The 21,744-nt window shown below is 41.2% G+C and overlaps 1 protein-coding gene across 5 annotated transcripts in view; it reads right to left on the bottom strand.

Annotated features, from left to right (window-relative positions):
• SRGAP2 (SLIT-ROBO Rho GTPase activating protein 2) overlaps positions 1-21,744 on the bottom strand; it is a 255,349-nt gene that overhangs the window by 84,680 nt on the left and 148,925 nt on the right. For all 5 annotated transcript variants that reach the window (XM_030561620.1, XM_030561623.1, XM_030561619.1 and 2 more), the window contains one exon: positions 14,257-14,419. In XM_030561620.1, coding sequence (XP_030417480.1) covers positions 14,257-14,419 — 163 coding nt within the window. The remainder of the gene's footprint in view (positions 1-14,256; positions 14,420-21,744) is intronic.

Raw genomic sequence — 21,744 nt, 5'->3', positions numbered from 1 at the left:
CAGTGATAGGTGGACATAAAAAACACTAAGACAGATGATTCTGCTCCACCGCCTGAAATCACAGCAGCTCGTGGCAGAGCTGAGACTAGAACCTAAGTCTGTGGTCTCTAAAACCTGTTCCTTAATTAAAAAACCATCTTTCTCCTCATTAAAGTGAAAAAGAGATGAGGGTAGTATTAAAAAACTGCAGAAGTCAAGCACTTCAACTTAAACAATATATTTAAAAACGGAGAGTGAAAAAACCAAACCAAAAACAGCTTGGTGACCTCTTTTCAGTTATCATTAAGGCTAGGATTTTGTCATGGCTATTTTTAAGTAAAAGTCAGACAGGTCAGGGGCAATAAACAAAAATTCACAGAATCCATGACCTGTGTGTGACATTTGCTGCTGCAGCTCCATGATTTCCCTCGCCACTGTGATGGCTGGGAGCTGTGGGGTTCCCACTTCGCCCGTGGCAGCTAGAAGCTGCAGGGACACCACATTTCCCCAAAGAGAAAACAGGACAGCCCTCAGCCGCTCACCCAGGGTGCCCCCCTCCCCCTGTGCAAGGCTGCCCCTCACTAGATCCTTGAGGAGGGCCCCTCAGGAGTCTGTCACCTGTCGCTGGAACCCTGCCCAGGCCCCACTAGCTGCCAGCTCCAGAGTCCCCCAGACCCAGGGGCTGAAACAGAGTATGTCATGGAGGTCTCTAGAAGTCACGGATTCCATGGCATCCATGACCTCCATGGCATCCATGACCTCCATGGCATAAACATCGTCTTAGTTATTAAAGCTCTAGAAGTCTAATAATTTTTTTATCTTGGATTCTCAAGACCTTGTCTAGACTAAGATGTGAAGGTGGAATGTTAGCTAACATTATTTTTAAAAAGTCTAATGCAGACAAGGCATGCTAGGTAAAATTTTTTGGAAGTGCCTTAGATGATAGACACTTTTGAAAGCTTTACTCATTGCCTGTAACACATTATACTGGTCAAGTTAGAGCCTAGGCTATTTTGTCACTTGTCGTTTAGGGGTCTGTTTCTGACAGGTCTATTCTTAGGAAATGCTGCATGCATGTCATCTATAGATTATGCCTGTGCATGTTTTATATAACTCCATTCTTCACCATTTTTATGTATGGTCTGTTTACTTATTATCATATGGCCCTATATAACAAGAGCTAATGTTTTTTCCTGCTGTTCCTGTTGTTGCATTAATATTCTCCCTGGTTTAGAGAGAAAAAAAATCTAGGACATCCAGCTGCTTGATAAAATATATGCCCCACATCATGGGGATAACCAAGCTAATGGTATTTTTTTAAATTATATATATATATTTGGGGGGAAGGGAAAGAGCTCAGTGGTTTAAGCACTGGCCTGCTAAACCCAGGGTTTTGCTTTCAATCCTTGAGGGGGCCATTTAGGGAACTGGGGTAAAAATCTGTCTGGAGATTGGCCCTGCTTTGAGAAGGGGTTGGACTAGATGACCTCCTAATGTCCCTTCCAACCCTGATATTCTATGATTCTATGATATAACTTCACAGTGGTCCAATATAATTGCATCATTGGTGAAATAGTTCATTCTTTACCTACGTAGGGGTCTCCCCAGCTGCTCCACTAGTGATTGATACATTTTTCATTTGACTTATGTTAGCAAGGAGGAATTTATCCTACTGGGCAAAAACATTGGGCTGTGAAAAAGCCATTCACAACCGTAATAGGTTGCAGCAATGCCATATCATAACATTACCACTTACACTCTTGGGATCATAAATTTGGTTTCCAAATAGCTCCTATTTGCTCCTTTTTTGCTGCCTTTTGCAGTGGGCTATCAAGTCTCAGGCTTTGGATTCCGAGCCCCCTATAAATCAAACAATTTCAGGCTGAGAGCACTTGCTCTTGTTGTGAAGCCAGTTACACAGAGTCACCTATCAACTGAGTGAGATGCGAAAAGGGTTTCAGAGGGTGGCAAGCCCCACCTCCAGCCTGTGAAGTCCTGTAACCCTGCTTATGCAATCTCCTTGGAGCATATGATAGCTTTGGCCTACCTATTCTCCTCAATGTCCTCTCAAATTGCTATGAGAAATCTCTCTTGACGTGGCTGACTAGAGGCATCACAGCTGGATGACTGACCTGAAGGCTAAGAGATGCTGTCAGACAGTCTCTAGCTGACCTGAATCCACGGGGATGTACAAAAGGCTAGATAAAGAGAGGCATATTGCTATAATAAGGAACAACACAGGCTTCAAATATGAATACAGGGAAAGAGAAAGAAAATGTCACAGTAAAAGACTCATTTTGCACACACTGAAAAGGGCCGACTGCAGCACATTCACTGCCCATGCCACAGACAGGAATGGCATTTGCAGCCTGAAACAGAGCTAACTAATAATTTAACTATAGCCTTGAGCACTGCAATGCTTCACTCGAGGCAATGGACTCTGACCATGTAGTTATATTTACTTCGTATGGAGCATGAACAGCCCGTCAGTGATCAATGTTTAGAAAAACCATTTTCATCTCTTACCCAGGAGTGGAGATGTACTGCTAACTTTGATAATGCCAACACACACAAATTTCCATCAATGCAGTTTCTTCTAAGATAAATAAGTAGGGTAGGAGATATTTAACTCCACTAATGAGAGATAAATGACTGTTCAGAACTCATTTCATTTCAGAACAGAACTTTGCCCTTGGAAATATGGGGAGAGGGTTAAACAACTCAATAATCACATACTGCTTCAGCAGAAATTACTCTCATGGGTATGAACTATTACAATTAGGACAGTAAGATTTTTCCTCTACAGTTTGTCCTCTCTCATTTGACAAATATGGATATTACCACACCACAACTGTATTTATGGTAACAGAAAGCAACATGATTTATTTTCCTGCCTGTTCCATTCAACAGCATCATTAGTAACAGAAGTAACATGAAAGATTAAGGCAGAAGGGGATTCCGTGGCAAAGTGTGGAGGTGTAGTGAACATGTAATGGATGTATCCCCCTCCCCTCCCACACACACCTTAGTGACAGTTTCGATAGATAGATATAGATAGAGTATGCGAGTTGGATTGAAGGGTGTGGAGACCTAGCTTTAGAAGGATCTGATGGTTTTGCTATTAGTCTTAAATTAAACAAGAAATCAAGCAAATTATCTGTGAGTGCTAGATTTTAAAAATATTTATTGTTTTCCCAGTGGCTCCCATAAGATTTTTAGCAACAGCACAATTTTCATGTCTGTCAGGTCTTGAGCAAGTGCCCCTTTAAAAAAATTAACGGTGTAGTATTGCTTCATAGATTACCAGAATTCTGACCAGTTCTCACTGTGGACTGTCATTTCACATCAAATACAGTGCACCACATGGACAGAGTCCCTTTCATGATCAAACCACTCAAGCAATACAGGGATTTAGACAAGGAATCCCGTATTCCTGAAAGAAGATTTGCAGGAAGCTGTGACATCTAAGCGTCTGGAATTGGGGCTGGATTGCCACTGGTATCTTGGTATAAACTCAGCTGAAAGAGATTTAAACCACACAAAGATGGTGATAGTTAAATCTTGTGCGCATCTCAAATTGGCTTCCTGCATAATGGTGTGGGATGCAGCTGAAGCACCCATTGACAGGGCCATTGTCTGCTATGATAAAAAAACTTCAACAAGAATGGAAGTCAACTTAAAAGTAGAATCATCGCAAAGTGTCGTCTCTCAAAAGCAATGCTGGATAAAGGAACAGTACAACAACAGGAGAGTACAGAACACAAGTTCTGAAAATGTTCTCTCTAGAGAACAGCCCAGAGAATCCTGCGGGCAGAATTATTGCTAGATGGTGTCAAACTAGAATTATGATCCAAGAGACTATAGTTTAAATTATTTGTACTGCAGTCATTGTTCAGGATCTCATTGTGGTAAGTGCGATGCAAACAGAAGAAGAAGATACCGACCCCAAAGATCTTATAATCTACATTTAAGACCAGGGACAACAGATGCAGGCAGGGAAGCATAAGAAACTAAGAGAATGTTGGTCAGAATGATAGGCAGTGGTCTCAGTATGCCAGTAGCCCAATTGTTACATTTTTTCTAGGCATCATGGCAAATGAGTTAAGGAAATAATTGGAGGAGGAGAATGATGTAGCTTTGCAGATGTTTATGGGGAGCTTCTTCCAACTGTGAGGGGCAGCACAGGAGAAAGCGCATAAGTGCTTGTTTGAAAATTTAAAACCAGAGGGCAATGAAGGATGGTAACATCAGCGGATCAGAGATGGGTGTCAACATCTCAATCTCATATGAGAGAAGATAGTTACACTGGGGATAGGCTGCGAGGAACCTTGAAAGCAAAGACTGGTTGCTCGAGTGTGATGCAGTGGATAGGGCTGCACTGATAATGTCGTGTTTTGTGCTTTTACTGTAAAATACTGGTGTATTATTTTAAAAGGGTAATTTGGCCTCTACATGAGTATCAGGAAATAAGGTCATGGGAAGAGACAGATTGTATCCTGCAAGCCTCCAGTGAAGGAAGAGGTGCTGAAGCAGGCAGCTGACTAGATTAACTTTGCTTCCTCACTGATACATTCCCAACACCACTAACATTTTGCTTCCACCTCTGCTGATAACTTACCCAATCATCTACTTAAGTGTGAAGCAAGTTATGGCACCAAGAAACAGCTACACAAACACTTAACTTGATGTTTTTGTTATAGAAAGCCAGTTAGCTGGATGTACTAGAGAAAAATACGTCCAGGGACTGGATAAAAACGAAGACTTCTGTATTCTATAAAAAAGGCGTTTTCCTTAAACACAAGAGATCAGTCTGCTTTGAGGGACGACATCAAACAAGGATCAGAGAACTAGGGACTAATGAGACCAAACCGAAAAGGCTTCTTCTCAAAAGTGCACGTATAAATATCATCAAGGGACCCCACTAGAGAGTCATCAGTGGGGGAAGAATCCGATAACCATACCAGAAATACAAAGCTTACACCATGCAGAGAAATCAAGGGCCCATGTAATAACCAAGAGTCAGTTAGGAGATAAAGAGAATGGGGCGGGGGAAGAGAACCAACTCAAATGGAAAATAGCATAAAAAAATTTTTTTTAAAGGCTGTGCTCAACCAGGGTAACTATGGAGTAATCAAAGGAGCGCCTCCTACAAAGATAGAGAGAATCAAAAGGAGTCTGCACAAGAATGGAACCTAACATCAAAGCCATACATTCTCCCAAGACAGGCAGTGAGAAGATCAGAATGGAAATGCAGGCTTGCACTGAGACTTGTGTCTCTGAGCCCTATGGTTTCTGAACACAGGGCTACATCATTAATTATGGGAAGAATAGAAAAAATTTAACTCACCCCCTAGAGGCACGAATTTGTTGCTATTATGGCCAGATAGGATCTGGAATTTCCGCTTGGTTTGGTTTATTCACAGAGAATGGTCAGCTATTCTTACAGATTGTGTTATTTTTCTATATAAAAACTGCATATACAGCTTTGAGACGGCTGCTATCACCCTCACTCACGCATGTAGTTCCAATAAAGTCGAGGGGGTCAGATTCCTACTGAAGTCAATGGACTAAGTCAAATGACTAATGGGCTGCAGGGCCAGACTCCTTTCTATTATTTAAACATTTTCCCTCAACACAAAATAGTCTCTGGATGGATTTTTCAGCTTGTGGTCTCTTCTGCTATAACATGAAACAAAGGGCTTATCCACACAGCCCCACAGTGTGGACTACAGCGTTTGAGTTGCAGAGCACTAACATGCTGCTCTTCAACTGCCCTGTATAGACCCTGCTAGTGCGAAATAAAAGGTACTCAGTCCACCTTATCTTAGGCTTGTTTAAAATGGGACTAAGTTATCATAAACTAGGTACCTTTTAGTTCACAGTAGCAGGACCTACACAGGGAAGTTACAGCACAACAGTTCAGTGCATGCCGCAACTCACACCCAGCAGTCTGCACAGCAGGACCATGCAGAGACGCCCTAAGATAAAAGGGCACTGAAGCAGTGCAATGTTCAGTGAATCTCTCCAAAATATATAGCAGAGGACCAAAATGCACCATGTGGACGTAAAATGATATGGTTAAACCACTCAGTACATTACACATTTAAAAAGACAGACCCTCAGCTTTTCTAAGTTGGCGTCGCTCCATTCAATTCAATGTTACACCAGCTGTGCATCTGGCCCTTATTGATTTCCTTACTGCAGAAAAGTAAGAGCCCCTGAAAAATCTGAATTTGCTGAGCTACTTTTGTTTTCGTGTATGCGGTGTAGTTGTGTGGCTCCCAGGATATTAGAGACACGAAATGGGTGAGGAAATATCTTATTGGACCAACTTTTTTTAGGTAAGAGAGAAGCTTTCATGCTACACAGAGCTAGCTCTCTCTCTCTCGCACACACGTGCACAAGTTGTCCAATTTTGTTTTCCTGTCAATTAAAAAAAACCCAAAGAACAGATACTGAATGTTTTCCCTTCCCTCTCCATTTCAACAACCTATCAGTTCAACACCGGAATCCTCAATGAGCCTTTTCCACCAGGCTTTCTTAAGTCTTTTTTGCTACTCTCCACCCAAGCTGGGACTCTCACAAACTCCCTACACCTGGTCATTTGCCCAGTCTTTCCCTTATTTCTTTCTGCTCTTCACTCTCCAAAGTCGCATACCTTGTGAAGGAGAAGCCCGAGTATCACTGAGCAGTCTCCATCATCGGACTGGCAGGGTTGCAAGTGTGGAGGCTAAGCATGGAAACCTGGAGCACTTTTAAGCTAGCTGCCCAAAAGAGGTGGCACTGGAGTGACCTGTGCAGAGTATATCTGGCCAGCTCTTCCTCTAGAAGTGCTCAGATTTTAGAACCTTTTCTCAAAGCAAGAGAAATTTTGCTTCCTTTGGTTTTTAAATCCTTTGCTTCTCTTGCTTTTTGCTGTTTGCATCCAAGGGTCCAAGACCACTCTCATTGCACACAGATGCAACACCCTGATACTCAGTGTTTAAAACATTCTATGGGGAAGCCTCAGTGCAGCAGCAAACAGGACTGGCAGCCAGTAAGAAACCATAGCAATACATTAAGTGTCTGACACCACTTGAATGTTGGCTTTGGCAGTAAATCTGACTCCCCTTATCAGCAGAGATACCTTTGAAGTGGTTGGCAACTTTCCATCTAGTTCTCCAACAAATAAGGCCCTTCACATCATATCACAGCCCTGAAAAGGGATCTCTTCATTATAAGATATGGAGAGAAAAAACGTAATTAGATAGAGCCAGACCATGCAGTCCTCCTAGGGCACAGGAAAGCCTAACACTGCAGGCTAAAAACAGCAGCTATCTGAAAAGCTACATGCAACTCAAGTACAATCACTACTGGGATTTCAGAAATAAATTGATATTAAAAGAAAAACATGTTAGTGTTTAGTATCAGAGGGGTAGCCATGTTAGTCTGTATCCACGAAAATAACAAGGAGTCCGGTGGCACCTTAAAGACTAACAGCTTTATTTGGGCATAAGCTTTCATGGGTAAAAGAAAAACAACTTCAGATGCATGGAGTGGAAATTACAGATGCAGGCATAAATATACTAATACATGGAGAAGGGAGTTACTTTACAAGTGGAGAACCAGTATTAACAAGGCCAATTCAGTCAGGGTGGATGTGGTCCACTCTCAATAATTGATAGGGTGACCAGACAGCAAGTGAGACAAATCAGGACAGGGCGTGGGGGGTAATAGGCACCTATATAAAACAAAGCCCCAAATGTAGGGACTGTCCATCCCTATAAAATCAGGACATCTGGTCACCCTAATAATTGATGAGGAGATGTCAAGACCAAGAGAGGGAAAATTTCTTTTGTAGTGAGCCAGCCACTCCCCAGTCCCTATTCAAGCCCAAATTAATGGTGTTAAATTTGCAAATGAATTGTAGCTCTGCAGTTTCTCTTTGAAGTCTGTTTTTGAAGTTTATTTTGTTGAAGAATGGCTACTTTTAAATGTGTTATAGAATGTCCAGGGAGATTGAAGTGAAGTGTTCTCCTACTGGCTTTTGTATGTTATCATTCCTGATGCCTGATTTCTGTCCATTTATTCTTTTACATACAGACTGTCCAGTTTGGCCAATATACATGGCAGAGGGGCATTGCTGGCACATGACAACATATCACATTAGTAGATGTGAAGGTGAATGATGGTATGGTTGGGTCCTCTGATGGTGTTTCTAAAGTAGATATGGGGACAGAGTAGTCAACAGGGTTTGTTACAGGATTTGACTGCTAGCAATGCTGCATCCTTCTTGTAATACTTTCCTTTTGTAACAGAGGGTCTTTGAGGGCAACACAGCAGGATGTGTCTCCGCTTGTAGATATTTTGCCAAAGGGTTATAACACCCACTTCCAGCAGCTGGAGACAAAATCCACATTTCCAGAAATGTCAGTTGCTCTATTTCACAGCAAGACTGGATCCTTCCATATGGGATCCATTGCTGCTTCAGGGTTCACAGACAACAGCTGTGATAGAACAATTTTTTTCCTTCTATGGTTGGGCCAGCCATTGCAACCGTTTCTCTCTACCATGGACCTTACCCACAGCCATCCAGGCCTTTGCAGCCTCAAGGCCAGATTACCACAGCAGGCTGTACTTGCTCTATGCTCGTTTATTTGTGCATACAACCCTAAGCACTGGCTGTAAGTTATAAAGCCCTAAATCAGAGATAGTCCCCCAAATTCTGTCTAAATCCTTATTGTAGTGTCATGGCTCCAAATTCCATTACCTTTATCTTAAATAGATTAGGACAACCCATATCACATCCCTCTCTACATTCCACTGCAGGACTTACATCCCACTGGATCATTCCTGGGCATAAATCTCTCCACAGCTAGCCATAGGCCAAACATTTGCTACCATTAAATGAATTCTCTCTTTCAAAAGAACTAAGAAAAATGGGTATTTTCCACATGATTTTCCTGGACAAAACATGTAAAAATTTGTGTTTTCACATGCTCAAGATACGGAAGACGCAACATCACAATATGTCCACAAAGAGCAGCAAGATGTGAGTGCACAAAATGAAGTTTACAATTTTGTCATAGCTCTCAGACTGTATTTTTATCTCTTTCACACACTTTATAGATAGAAAAGTAACTCCATTTGCAGCATTTCTAAATTATTTCTTACTTCAAGAGAAGAATCATCGCTTCTCTTATAGGAAAGCATCTTTATCCAGCTGAAAAGATTTCATGGACATAAGCAAGGCTGTAGGTGCTGGCAACCTTGCACAGCCATTGTTCCGAAGACATCTTTCTTCTGGGTGGAGAAAGCAAACAGCCCTTGTAAAAGAGAACATACTTTACTGAATGTCAGGTCCTTCCACAGTTTTTGTTTGTATGTTCTGTTTTACACATATACAAATATACACACAGGACAAAGTACATGGACTGGATGGCATTTAAAGTGATGAGGGTGACTTAAATTTTCATATGATCTTCAGTTATGTCCAAGTGGTAAACATGCCTCTGCTTCTACCACAGACTGTTACTCTGTGACTTGACCACAATAAAAGGGTAGCCACTTCCCTTTTATTGAGGTGAGAGACCGGCAGTATTGTCCCAATGGCTACATTTTCCAGTACAAACAGTAAAATAAAAATCCTTGTAATAAACCAAGCTAATAGCATCTATAATTAAAGAGCTCTATCCAAAAAGGTGGATTTCACAGGGGAGGGAAGGAAAGGGGGTGGCTCTCATTACCTTATTTCCCCTGTACCTCCTGGACAAAGTAGGTCTGGTTTTGGACTGCTAAAATGAGGCTGATTTTCTTGCCGTCACATTCTGCTGTGGTTACCGCCACTCCCACTACATGAAAAGCGTGAAGAAGAAACCTCAATTTAAATCGAAGAAGGAAAAAAAAAAAGTCTTCCTTGAGTTTCTCATCAGTATGGATACAAGTCTGGTTTCCAAATTCTGTATAACAGTAGTTGGTTCCCAAAGAGAATCTGCCACACATCTTGTACTGAGCCACTTCCTGCCAACTGCCTTCTTATCAGCCCGTCCTTCAACTAACTTGCCATCATCACTGCTGTGAAGGATCAGGGGAGTATAGTGGATCACAGATTGAATGAGAGTCAATGGAGTCAGCAGCAAAAAACGCCAATATTCTGGAGTATATTAACAGGAGTGTCGTATGTAAGAGATGGGATGTAGTTGTCCTGCTCTACCCAGCACGGGTGAAGCCTCAGCTGGAATACTGTGTTCAGTTCTGGGTACCACACATCAGAAAGGACGTGGACAAACTGGAGGGCGCCAAGAGAAGAGCAACAAAAATGATACAGGGTTTAGAAACCCAGACTCATGAGAAAAGGTTGAACAACTGGGCAAGGTTAGTCTTGAGAAAAAAACTAGGGGTAGGGGGAGACGCACCTGATAACAGTCTTCAAATATGTTAAGGGCTGTTAAAGAGAAGATGATGATCGATTATTCACCATATACACTGGAGATAGGACAAGTACTAATGGGCTTAATCTGTAGTAAGGGAGATTTAGGTTAGAAAGTTTTCTTTCTTGTATCTAACTATTAGACTAGTTAAACACTGGCATAAGCTTCCAAGGAAGGTTGTGGAATCCCTGTCACTGAAGACTTAAGAACAGGTAGACAAACCAATCAGTGCTGGTCTTGGTTTATTTGATCCCGCTGTGGCACAAGGAGCCGAACTACATGACCGCTCAAGGTCCCTTCCTTCCTTGCTTGCTTCCAGTCCTATTCTATGATTCCCTTTCGATGGATGGGAGACACTAGTAATAACGAGCCTCCATTCAGTTAAAGCACAATTCTGGAAGACAGGCACATCACCGAAGAGCCCAGTAATCATGGCAGAGGATCGAGTGTCACTTTCAAGAACACCTTTATATCCATCTATATACAGAATATGCAGCTACGTAGGGATTCAGACAGCATCTCACCTAAAACTGGGTTAGAACCATAAATGCACTCAGTACCTTTCTGTCCCTCCAAAGGTCTAGAAACTAGAAACTAGCATGATATGGAGGAACGGGCCACACAGCTGAGAGTAAAGGAAGCCTCCTGGCAGTGACAGTAACTTGCTGTGTGACTCTGCATAAGGAAGATTAGATTAGTAGGTTTACTATTACTTGCTTGCCTACTGAACAGGTTTGTTCTGAAAGTTAATTAGCAGTTGGTGCAGCTCTTTGAACACATACTGCATTATATACATGCTAAGTACTAGTAGTTATACAAAATGTAATATCTTAAAACCCATGAGTGTGCCGTTCAACTCCATGACTCTGCAATTAACTGTTGAGCAGAGAAGAGATTCTACAGCCCACTTAACTCTTGCTTGAGTATTTCTATTTCCAGCCTTTATCAGCAGTTGTGCTAGTTCACACTTGACACACAGATTGCGGCTCAAGAAGCTGAATGGCTCCAAAAAAAAGTGCAATACCCAGCGGTTCTAAGTTCAGTCAAATCCTTTCCATTTAACGTTTGCCATTTTGCTCAGGAGCGAGGTGCCCTGGATAGGACTGGGATGCAAGTTTCCTTTCTAGCAACAGAGCATAAACACAAGAGGTTCTGTCAAACACCTGCCCTGGCACTAAACCAACTTGGTAAGCCTGGGATCTAGTTACTAAATCCAAACTATTTGAGTTTCTGACATGGAGGGGCTCCCGTCTTCACAAGACTGAGAAGCTTCCACTCAGTCTGAGAAACAAGCCAAGATTTTTTTTTTAAATACACACAAAAAATAAAAATCAAATCCCACTGATCAAACTAAAACAGAACAGGATAAGAAAATGTTTGTATAGGGGAGGAGAGGGCTGAAACGGAGAATGTCAGTTTCTAGATAAACAAGAGAGTTTATCAGCTTTCCTGGGGCTTCCTCAGCCTTGCATTTTCTCAGCCACTCTGTTCCTGCAGAACTCCTGTTAAACCCGAAGAGGAGTGATTACTTATCCTCTGGAAGGATTAGCGGAACTGGCATTCAATAATCCCATGTAAGAATCTAATCAACTGTAATTTAATTACCAAAAAGATTTAAAAGGTCAAAAAAAAAGTGTCTCCCTGTGACATTACTTGAAAAACAATGATGCCACCTCTACTTATGAGGCACCTGAGGAACACAAACCTTAAAGTCCAAGCAAACATAAGCCTGAAGCATGTCATTCACATTCTTAAATTTTCTGCATCAGATTACATTCTCCTACATATTGCTGCAATAGCATTAACACTCAGCAAACAGACTCAAAAGGAGCACAACACTTGCTGCCATTTTCATTCCAGCACAAATCAGCTGCCACTCTACCTAAAAAGGTTCCATAATACAGCAATGAACACTGCTTCCAATCATGAGAATGCAAGGTTACCCTGCCCCTTCAAGTGAATTTTTTGGGATAAACATTTTATGTACAATAGCAAAATGCTGTGCATTTTAGTCGAAACCTTGCTACACCGCATGGGGTCTCTTAACTGGTTTAAAGCACATATGGATGCTCAGAGTGACAGAACACATTCTTTTAAGACATTTCAAGCGGCTGTCAAGACCACAGTGAAAAGCTGATGAAGGCCCCAATTACTGTCAAGATTTCACCTAAACAGATTTACATTTTAAAGTCACATACACACAACTTGTGTCACTGATTTTAGCATAAGACTAATTAGAACCACAGAAAGCAAAAGACAGATATGAAAGTCAGCCAGGAAATATTGTCAAAACTGTCCTCATCTGTATCCCCACATGAAGTGTTACTGCACAGGATGAGTGCCTATGTAATTATTCTTTAGCTAGCCACAACAAACTTTACAGCCCTTTCTTCCAACTTTGTTAGAATGGGAAGAACTCTCTTAAGAATCAAGACACCTATGAGACAGAAAACACTTGAAACCTGCACTGGCTTTAGTAAGTTAACCAGTCAGCTGGTGCTATCAAGAAATCTCAAAAGAGACCAATTCATTATTGTTTAAAAGTGTTTTTCCAAATCTTCCACATCATGTTTCATTAACTGGACAACTATAAATTCTTAACATACAAGCCCCTCACTCCCACTGCCCAAGCCTATTTCCAAGTGCTCATGAGAGAAGTCATTCCTAACAAATGACTCCCTTTGTGGTTTTTCCTCTGGTTTTCATTTGGCAAGATAGAAACCCAATATAGGTTCAAACAGAAATCTCTCCATTGCAGACATAGGTTTGTTATTGGAAGGCTGTACTACATGAGTGTTGGCAGCTTATTCTTGTTACTAAAGTTAAGAGATTTGAAACAGTTTTAAAACAAAGTATATGCAATTCTTCGTATGTGTGTTTTAAGTAGGTAAAAAGGAGAATCAGGCCTTGTTTTGGATATATGAACCTTAGTCAGAGCCTCAGGCCACACGCGAAGGCAGGGGTAGGCAACGTATGTCACGCGTGCCGAAGGCGGCACCTGAGCTGATTTTCAGTGACACACTGCTTCTGAAACATTTTAAAATCCTTATTTACTTAACATACAATAGTTTAGTTATGTATTATAGACTTACAGAAAGAGACCTTCTAAAAATGTAAAATGTATTACTGGCATGCAAAACCTTAAATTAGAGTGAATAAATTAAGACTCGGCACAGCACTTCTGAAAGGTTGCCAAACCCTGCGCTAAGGCTTTCATTGCCCTGTAGCACATGGCGACTTTGTGCTCAGCAAACTAGTGTGCTGCAAATTCACACCTTGACTTGTTACATACAAACCTACTGTGTAGACAAGCCCATAAAGTATAAGGTCAGAAGAGACCAGCAGATCATTTAGTCCAGTGATTCTCAAACTTTTGTACTGGTGACCCCTTTCACATAGCAAGCCTCTGAGTGCAACCCCCCTTATAAATTAAAAACACTTTTTAATATACTTAACACTATTATAAACGCTGAATGCAAAGTGGGGTCTAGGGTGGAGGCTGACAGCTCACGACCCCCCCATGCAATAACATCACAACCCCCTGGAGGGGTCCCAACCCCCATTTTGAGAACCACTGATCTAGTCTGACCTTCTGCATATCACAAGCCACTAAACCGTACTCCATTATCCTTGTATTGATACCAAATCACCAGATTAAACTAAAGAACTGACAGATTCCTTTTAGAAGAATCCTCAAGCCACAACAATCACAGGAAGTCCGAGTACAGTTGTGTATGAGGAAAACAGATTTGCAAGCTGCAGACAGGATAGCAAACCAACTAGTCAGCGAGTCACAGTAGAAAAAGACACCTAAAGTTTTGTTTTCTACAGAGTCAAACAAAACATGGGTGCTTCAGCATGCTGTTACCTTCTTGAAGAGTCGCCCAGAGTCTTCGCTGACTTGGACAAATCGAGGGATGATATTGTTTAGGTAGATGTCACTCAGGGTCGTGTGGTCCCTGCTCTCTCGCTTCACCTGGTTTAAGAGGAGATTCCAACAGTTGACTGGAGACAGGACATTCTGATCCTTCCTGCAGGGCATGCAAAATGGAAACAATGTGGGGGACAGGACTTTAGGTCAAGCAGGCTAAATCATTCACTTGAACACACATTCTATAGATTCCACGCCAGAAGTGTAGCTACTGTAACATACCATATGTAGCTCCTGAGAATCGTGTCTTCTAAAAGGCATGTGGGAATTTTGATACCCGTGACAGGGAGAGAGAGCGCGCTACTGACCGAGGGACTGTGCAAGCTTTATCCATAGACTTGTTTCTTGTCTACAGTGTAAGCAGATTTCAAATATCCAATCATTTAGGCACCACCCACACTGGCATCAGAATAATGCTACCCACTGCACAAATGATAAACAAAGCTGCTGGCAGCCAGATTCTAGTAACATTTCCTCTGCCAAACGTAGATATAGTTTTCTTAGACACATTCAATAGGTGTGTTCCTCTTCAGTAGCCCTTACGCAGTTATAACATGCTTCTCACTCCAAAACAAATAAGTCCTCTGTCCATGGTGGGCAGGTGACCTGTACAAGAACCCTAGCAGCAACAATAACCTTTCAAGTGCTCAGTAAACTAGCAGAGGTCTGTCCCGAGCATGAACATAACAGAAAAAAAAAAGCCACTTAATATAATGAAGCTTCTGCACTAGTAAAATTTAAATAAAATATTGTTTTCTGGACCAATTCTATATTCAAGAAGTCTGATGCCTCTCATAGTACTGCAACCAAGCCAAGCTGGTTGCACAGAACAGTAAATGGTTACTGCTTACCTTACCTTAATACAACAAAGAATTTAGCACCTCCCAGGTCATTGCCCTCACCACAACAAATAATGTTCTGACTGAATCTTTATTTCCAGAAGCAGAGAGCAGAACGTGTTGTTATGCCTGGTTTACAGTGATTCTGAGATATAGCAGATGCTGCTTCTTTGATCATCTCCCTCTCAACCCTGACACAAGTGTTTGCTCTGTCCTACAGCCCTCTTAAATTTCTTTAACTACAAACTAAAGAAGAGATCCTATATTCTTCAAACTCAGCATGAGCAAATGCATTTCAAGCATTTCCCCCCCACACTTTTTGTAGCTGAATCTTCAGCCAAGTTACACTCCTCCCTTTCTCCCTAACATGTCTAAACTTAAGGATCTACTCTAAGCCAATACAACGAAATACCAAGACCCCCAAAAAACCCTGAAACATTTTCTTAACCCATCTCTCCCCATGGTAATTTGGATGTGGTAATCAGGTTTACTTTAACACTATATTGTATGACTTTTTATTTTGGTAAATGAAACGGTTTGCAATATAAAATCAATATTTATACATATTTTAAAAAGATATGAACTTAATGTGCAACCAAGGCTTTATCAACAGTCAGATAACTACCCTGACTTACACACAATGAAATCAGTGTGGTTCCAAGTGGACATAAGTCACAGGAGAATGAGGTTTAAAAAAAAAAAAAAAGTCACTTGGCTGTTTTCCTGAAAAGTGAATAAATAGCCTAAAAGGCTAACTTTATCCACTGTGCAAATACTTATGTTTAAGCAAAGAGTCAGTATGGCATCTGCCTTTAAAGATTCTGTTTTACTACATGTGTCATTTCATAAAGAATTACTTAAGGGTTGTTTGTTTGATTTATTTCCAATCAACCACCACCCACTGGGAGAGAGAAGGTACAGCCACTATATGCATTTCTGAGATACTTTTATACATACTTCCATTGCATTTAAACCTACTGCGACTAATAGAGTAACCACACCTCTACAATTTATCAGGGAGGTGCATGATCCCATCTTGGAATTTCTTTCTCCATGTTCCATGGCTGACCTCCCCCCTCCTTGTTCAATAAAGAATGAGGTTATGAAACAGACTAATTTTTAGTGCCAACACAAGTAAATAAGGAGGACAACGTCCTTGCCTCATTGCAGAGACAATAAAAGCGACAAGTTGTATAATTTAAGTACAAGGTTTTAAGAAACATTTCAGAACGCAAGCCAAGAGCTAAGCAGTGATTTTCTACAGTACCTGAGGGATTCTGCAGCACTGTTTTGGGTTGGTGGAGACTAGGCCTGTTAGCTTGGCTGGAATACTTAATTTCCCTTATATCTGTTTATCATTTGTTTACACATGTTCTTTTTTCCTATGTTGTGTAATTCTTGGAAGAGACAAAATTTAAAATGTTCTAAAAAGCCAGGCTACAGCAAGAATGTGTCAAACAGCTGTGAAATTGCCTAAAAAGCTCATCTCTACGAAAACAAATATAAAAATCCATATCAAGTTATTCTTACCAATATGTCAAAATTAAATCAACTGATCTTTAGGCAGAAAACTAGAAAGGCATTTGATAGGACTTTGTGTGTTAAAGATCACAGAAAAGTTTGTCAGAAGAGCTGATCTCACTGGTTCACTGACAGGCTGTTCTAAAAGTATAGCAGTAAGGTTTGGAATGCATTTGTCAATTTACCCTTCTTTGTGCGATCAAGCGGCACTACAGGGTTTGTTCTGACTGCGAAGAAAAGCCTTCAAATTTCACATTCCACATTTTCTTTAACACAGTAACAGCTACACCATCCTCACCTGGGCCTTTGAACAAAATCTGAATTGGGGGTGTGGTGTGTGTGACATGTGCATTATTGAATAGGGGTTTATAATGAAGTAATACGCTCATGTTTTAAAGCAAGATTAAATGTTCACAAAGAATGAAAATTACTACCAAATAGCACAAATTGTTGGGTATTGATTGCTGGTAATCCTCCTCAGGGTTCCTAGTGGAAATAGTCACATAAAAGGAAATGAATAGCTCTTCTGTCATCTGCCAGTAGCTGTTCAGCTACTGGAAACCTCTCACTGGAAAAAATAGCCAATTGATTGAGGAATGGTAAAAAACACATAGGAGATTGTGGTTATAGAAAAATTAACACACCAGTTATATATCCAGCAAAATAGACAGATAACTAAATATCCATATATCTATCTTTTATTCAATACTCAAAGTGCATTCGCCTGCAAAAAACAGCACCAATTTTTCTGAATATAAATATTTGATAGACATACCTGGTCTGTTAAACATGTGCATATGGAGATCCCAGTAAAGTGATTTTTATTAGATCAAGATGAACTTTGGCTTTACACCAGAGATGTAAGAGTTGTCAAGCAGTAACCAAAGTAAAATTAGATCAGACTCCATTCCTCTGCAAGACTAAGATGCAATCCCCAAAAACACCGTGCATATCCTTCATTAGATGGATAGCAACCTCCCCAAGGCAAACAGATTTCTCGCTAGTATTCCTAAGATGTGCAGAAAGGAGCCAGTCAGACTCCAGTCAGTGGGAGCAAAAGCACCAACCTCTGGACATTGAGAACTTGCTACAGTTTTGATTTGGACTTTCTCTAGCATGAGCTGATGGCCTGTTTGCTCCCCTCCCCTCCCTACACCTCCCTCCAATTCTTCACTTTGGTTTCACTCCACAACTGCCCCTTTTATCCTCTCCTCCCCTGCCCAGCTGCCCTCTCCCCTCACTCTCCATTTAGTTTATCCACACACAGAAAACTCCAAACTCAACAAAAACCCTACAAACCTGGAAATAACTTGCTGCTATTGCATTTTTTACATTCCTTGTGTGTTACACCCATTCCCCTACCCAGTCTATTTAGATTGTAAGCTAGTCAAATCAGTAAAAACCTACTATTCTGTTTGTACAGTTCCTGAAATAATGGGGCTCCAATACCAGTCAGTCCTTAAAAGCACTACCGTAATAAACATGAATAATACTAAAATAAGCCTCTGTAGGCTTCCATTGTGCAACCCATAGTAGCAAGGGTTGGATCATCAGTACAAAGTAGATAAGTTTTAAACAGAGAAATAGTTTCAAAGCAGCTGATCTGGATGTTTGTTTCTTACCCTTAAAAACATACCAGAGGAAATGACTGAAGCTTGTGATCTGGATTGTTTCAACGTCTGGAGTATAAGGAAGGGGGCTGGAGATATTCTGGGCTAGTGATTTTCTCCTACTGCTTTGATTTAAAAAAAAAAATAAAAAAATCAAGGGTGAGAGTGCAAAGATTATTTTATTTAAGAGAGACTATTAGGCTCTGTAGTTTATGTACTACACTGTACATACTGCTGATGGACAACAGCAGATAGAATTATCACAATGCAGTACTGAAGAAAGTTGCAACTGCTAGGTATTAACCTATATAAATCAAGCGCTTCCTATTGTACTGCCCCAGATAACCTGAAATCTGCATTTGTTGTGTGGTTAATGATGGTTTGTTAATAAACTGAGGAATTAATTGGTAACAGAATCTTGCCCATGAAAGGAGGATTTCTGCACCTCATATACACACACCAATAATGGACTATATTTGCATACATTGCCATCTGTCCTTCCAGGACACACAAGGAGCAGGAGTTCTGCATCCTGCCCTTTCCCATTCCAGCCCAGATAATAGCTTTCAGCATAAGTTAAAAACAATGCCATATTTTACTAAGTTAAAAAACTCTCTCTAAGGGTGGCTCAAGGTCCGGTAAAATGTACTTTCAACTTTCATGAGACAAGAGACATGATCTCTAGTCCATAACTGAATGAAAGAAAGGATCTCAAGCAGACTAATGAAAAGTTACTGTTAAAATTGCTGTAAAAGCCACATATTCCGTAAGCCAACTTGTGAAATAGGCTGCAATGACAGCTTCACACACAAACTAGAAGTCAAATTAATTTCAAGGATTTGTAAGATCACCATTAAGTGACAAAAACACTATATTGTGTCTTTCTGATAAAGATCTCAAAGCATGATTAATATCCTCCTTTAAAAGATGGGGAAGCTGAGGCTGACAGAGGAAACTTCTCACTTAAGGTAGTGGAAGGGTCAGGAATACAGCCTGCATTTTAATGACTTGCAGTTTCCCGCTCTAACCACTAGACACCTTGTCTCCAATTCCTGAGGAGGATCTGTTGCTTCTTTTCCAGTTCACTTCTTCACTATTCTCACATAGGCCAGTTCAGGGCTGACAACTCTCCCTTCTCAGCCTGCACAGCTACCGCTGTGTGAAGCCTGATAGCCAGCCTGCACAATCTGTGTCCGCACCCACTAGAAATGTCTGTTCCCGCCCACCTCCATGTCCCCAGCTTTCCAATGCATCTCCTACCATGGTGGCCACCCCACCAATTACTGAACGGTTTAGAACAAAGGGACAAATCATCAGTAGCTAGATTTTACAACTGATCTAAAAGATGGCGTTTCTAGGAACCATGAGCATGGAGAACTACCGAGGCTTAGAGACAAAACTCACCTACTGAATAACTAGCACCTGGTTGTTCCCTGAATGTCTCCTATTCATGTACTAAACCAGTCTCTCCCTGCTTAGCTTGCAAGAGCTGACAAAGTATGTAGCTGCAGACAAGAATCTATGCAAGAGGCCAGAGTGCAGCATGACAGATGTGCTTTATTTTTCAAATAAAACAAGGCACAGACTCTAGCCATCATAAGAGATTATAAAGTTAAATGGACAATTCCCAGCTGTCCAAAACTGCTGCACTGTAACACCCAAAGCTATTCTAAGAAGGTGCATAGCAGAAATACCAAGGGCCCATGAAAGTTCGGTGACTAAAACTGCTGGTGTCTAATGGCGCCAGACAGCATGTTGACACACTGCATGTGGTCACACATGAAAGGCAGTCTTGCAGGAAAAAATAATCGCCAACACCACACGATTCTAATTGGGATTGTCACTTTAAAGTCTGAGCAGTTAGTGCCACACCCTAATCTCAACCTCTGATAACCACAACACAACACTGCTCCAACAGATTTTTTTTTTTTTAAAGTCCTTTCATTTCCGTCTGTTGGCTCCCTTAACCCCTTCAGTACCTTGTTAAGGTGATACCATCTTGCATTTGTACAAGTCTATTACCTCTCACTCCAAACATGATTCATTATTTGGTTGGCAGCGACAACGTGCTCAGCACTAGTAAAAGACAAAAGGTAAAAGGCAATCCCTACACTGAAGAGATTACAATCAAGAGGAGACAGACAGGAAAGACAGGATGCACTGGAAAATGCAGAGGCAAGGATAAATGAAGGGGGAAGGGTTTTTAAGTGCTCCCTGATAATAAAAGCTATATATACACACAAATTATTTCAGCCACCTCTGAACTGCAGCAGTCTCTGGGGTGGAATGTGGCAGCTGTTTTCACAGCATACAGCAAAGCTACACAACCATTCCTGAAGACAAGAAGTTAAAAATACAATTTCTAGCCATAACCACAGGCAGAATTGCAGCTATTCTTGCACACTGCAGTTCTCAGAGGGGCTGGCACATTTTATTCTGTTTTTGATTTCAGGTCACCCACGAAGGAGATGGGAGTGTAAAAGTTGGATTGACTCCCCACCAGTCCTCTAGGTTTGACAGCATTGCTTCAACGGGTGATCTGTTTGAATTAGTTTAAAATAGACTAACTGCGAAGCCCAAACTGCGAAGTTTGGATCTGAACTTCCCCCGAAGTTTAGAGGTGTCCACATGGAGAATGCTGATTCGGCCCAGATCCAAACTCTTCCTAAAGTCAGATCCAGGGCTTGAAACAAACCCCTCTCCTTGTTTAAAGCCTGTCCTGTGACAACAGCAGATCTACATAGCTTTTTAGGTGAGTCTTAGCTGGACTGGATCTCAGCATTTGTGGGGAGAAATGAGGGTAAGGGAGGCTGTGCACAGATTAAAAAACCTTACCAAAGTAATGGTTTCTTAAGGCACGTGGATTTTTTTGGAGCGCTGTTTTGTAAAGTCCTGCAGCTTTCTCTTCAAAGTTTTTTTGTCTGTCTCCAGAGCAGAGCTAAAGACTAATCCAAGGCCTTTTAAGTTATTAAATTGCCCATCCACATCTGTCCAAGGAAATTGTGGACCAACAGATCATTTGTCCCTTCTACTGAAATCCTGAGTAAGGGACAGGGGCTGTTCAGGAAGTGAGGTGACCCGGCCCAGCCCTGGAACAGAAAACAGCCTTCTCTTAAAAGAGTTGCTAAACAAGAGGACTATGTCTGAGTGAGCAAAGTAAGGTGAGGTCAGGGAACAACCGCCCAGAGGAAAACGAACGTGTCATCAGGGAACAGCTTTGTGATCAATGTAAGCCTCTGTAAGATTTAGCCTTTAAATTAACAGTGCCCTGGGATTTCACCCTGTGGGAGTACAGGAGTTTTCCAACTGCCCTTCAACTTTATTAGTAAGCAAATTTTCTGTTGGCATGATAGAAATAGGTGCTCAAGAGGGACAGTGCTGAAAAACAGCAGCGTCTTGGACTTCATACATCATAAAAAGCAAAAAAAGAACAAGCTAAATTTTTTTAAAACATA

This window comes from Gopherus evgoodei, chromosome 4, assembly GCF_007399415.2.
Source record: "Gopherus evgoodei ecotype Sinaloan lineage chromosome 4, rGopEvg1_v1.p, whole genome shotgun sequence".
NCBI lineage: Eukaryota > Metazoa > Chordata > Testudines > Testudinidae > Gopherus > Gopherus evgoodei.
This window is presented reverse-complemented; position numbering and strand designations above follow the sequence as displayed.